Source organism: Cyprinodon variegatus, unplaced genomic scaffold, assembly GCF_000732505.1.
Source record: "Cyprinodon variegatus isolate N-32 unplaced genomic scaffold, C_variegatus-1.0 Scaffold793, whole genome shotgun sequence".
Classification (NCBI taxonomy): Eukaryota; Metazoa; Chordata; class Actinopteri; order Cyprinodontiformes; family Cyprinodontidae; genus Cyprinodon; species Cyprinodon variegatus.
The window spans coordinates 204,233-205,570 of record NW_015151246.1 but is presented as its reverse complement, the minus strand read 5'-3'; the positions used below and the strand labels follow the sequence as shown (position 1 = coordinate 205,570).

The following is a 1,338-nucleotide window of genomic DNA, read 5'->3' as shown; positions in this document are numbered from 1 at the left end:
TAGTCCTGTTTCTCTGACTGTGACTAACTGGATGTGCTCTCTTCATCCTCTGACATGGGAGCTGGCTGCTTCTACTGCAGGTTGTAAAGTTCCTTGAGGTGATGTGTTTTAAATTATGCTATAGAAACAAACTGAACTGAATTATTGTGTTCTGACCAGATCCTTTTGGATCAGAACCCGGTACAGAAAACCCTACAGCTCACTAAGGGTTGATAGCGTGCTGTTCTGGGCTTGGTGAGGACCACCAAGCCTGCATCTGAGCCCCCTGAACATCTTCATAAGATAGAAACTTACCAACACAGCATTTTTCCTCTGAGATGCAAACAGCGCCAGGACACCCGGGGAGGCCAGAACCTGCCAGGAAGAGGAAGAGGTTTGGATGAAACAGCCGGTCCCAGATAGAGCAGAACCCTGCAGGCCTGGAGCTCCAACAGAACCTGAAGCTCCAACAGAACCTGGACCTGGAGAATGAGGATAGATCAAGGAAGCAGGTCTGGTACCTTACAGGTCCGATGGTACCAGAACATCAGCAGAATTTGATCTACTGGTTAAACTGGGAAATCCACCACCATCATCATCATCATCATCATCATCATCATCATCATCCTATGAAAGAGCTGCTCTTCATCCAAACCTCAGATTCAGCATCTAGAACTCTAATATCTATCAGGTCAAAGCAGAGCAGCTGACTGGTTTTAATGGAAAAACAAACATGGGCCCAGTAGAACCAGTGCGCGGCCGGTACTGACCAGTGCTCCCCATAGCGGCATCCTGCTGCTGCTCAGCGGGGTGTTCTTGCGGAAAACCGCGTCCATGAAGCCGCAGACCACGCAGAGCCCCGCGCAGGCGATCTGGAGGACGCCCAGAACCAGAACCGCTCTCTGGTTGAAGATGAAGTACCGGTACCGGTCCATTGTCCGCCTGGAAGTCCGCTGCTGGGTCTGAGGCGGCTCTGAGGGGAAAGTTCTGGTTCTGGGTGGATTCCAGTGTCTAACATCAAAGAACCGAGCGGTTCCGGTTGCAGCGGAGGGTTCGGTGACTTTCTGTGTCTGACCAGGAGGCAGGAAGTTAGTTTATCCATTAACCTGCTGACCAGGTGGGAGGGGAGGCCCCGCCCACAGGAGCAGGTGGGAGGCCCCGCCCACATGCTGTTGTTCAGAAGCAACAGGTGGTGTAGGGTCAGCTTCAGCTGATTTCTGGGGTCAGACTGGGACCTTCAGAGGGGGACTGGTTCTGCTCCGCACCGAACCAGCTCAGATCCTCCTCCTCTCTGTCCATGGAGGAGACCAGCAGCTTCACTGGTTCTGTCTGAAAACCTGGAAGCTGAGCAGGAGTTTG

General features: G+C 52.6%; 1 protein-coding gene across 2 annotated transcripts in view; it reads right to left on the bottom strand.

Moving 5' to 3' along the window:
• The window catches only part of LOC107098615, an 8,005-nt gene extending 6,939 nt beyond the window's left edge, over nucleotides 1-1,066 (bottom strand). For both annotated transcript variants that reach the window (XM_015396385.1, XM_015396386.1), the window contains exons 1-2: nucleotides 750-1,066; nucleotides 295-354 (exon numbers count right to left, since the gene is read on the bottom strand). In XM_015396385.1, coding sequence (XP_015251871.1) covers nucleotides 295-354; nucleotides 750-914 — 225 coding nt within the window. In that variant the 5' untranslated portion in view covers nucleotides 915-1,066. The remainder of the gene's footprint in view (nucleotides 1-294; nucleotides 355-749) is intronic.
• Between the last annotated feature and the right edge of the window lie 272 nt (nucleotides 1,067-1,338).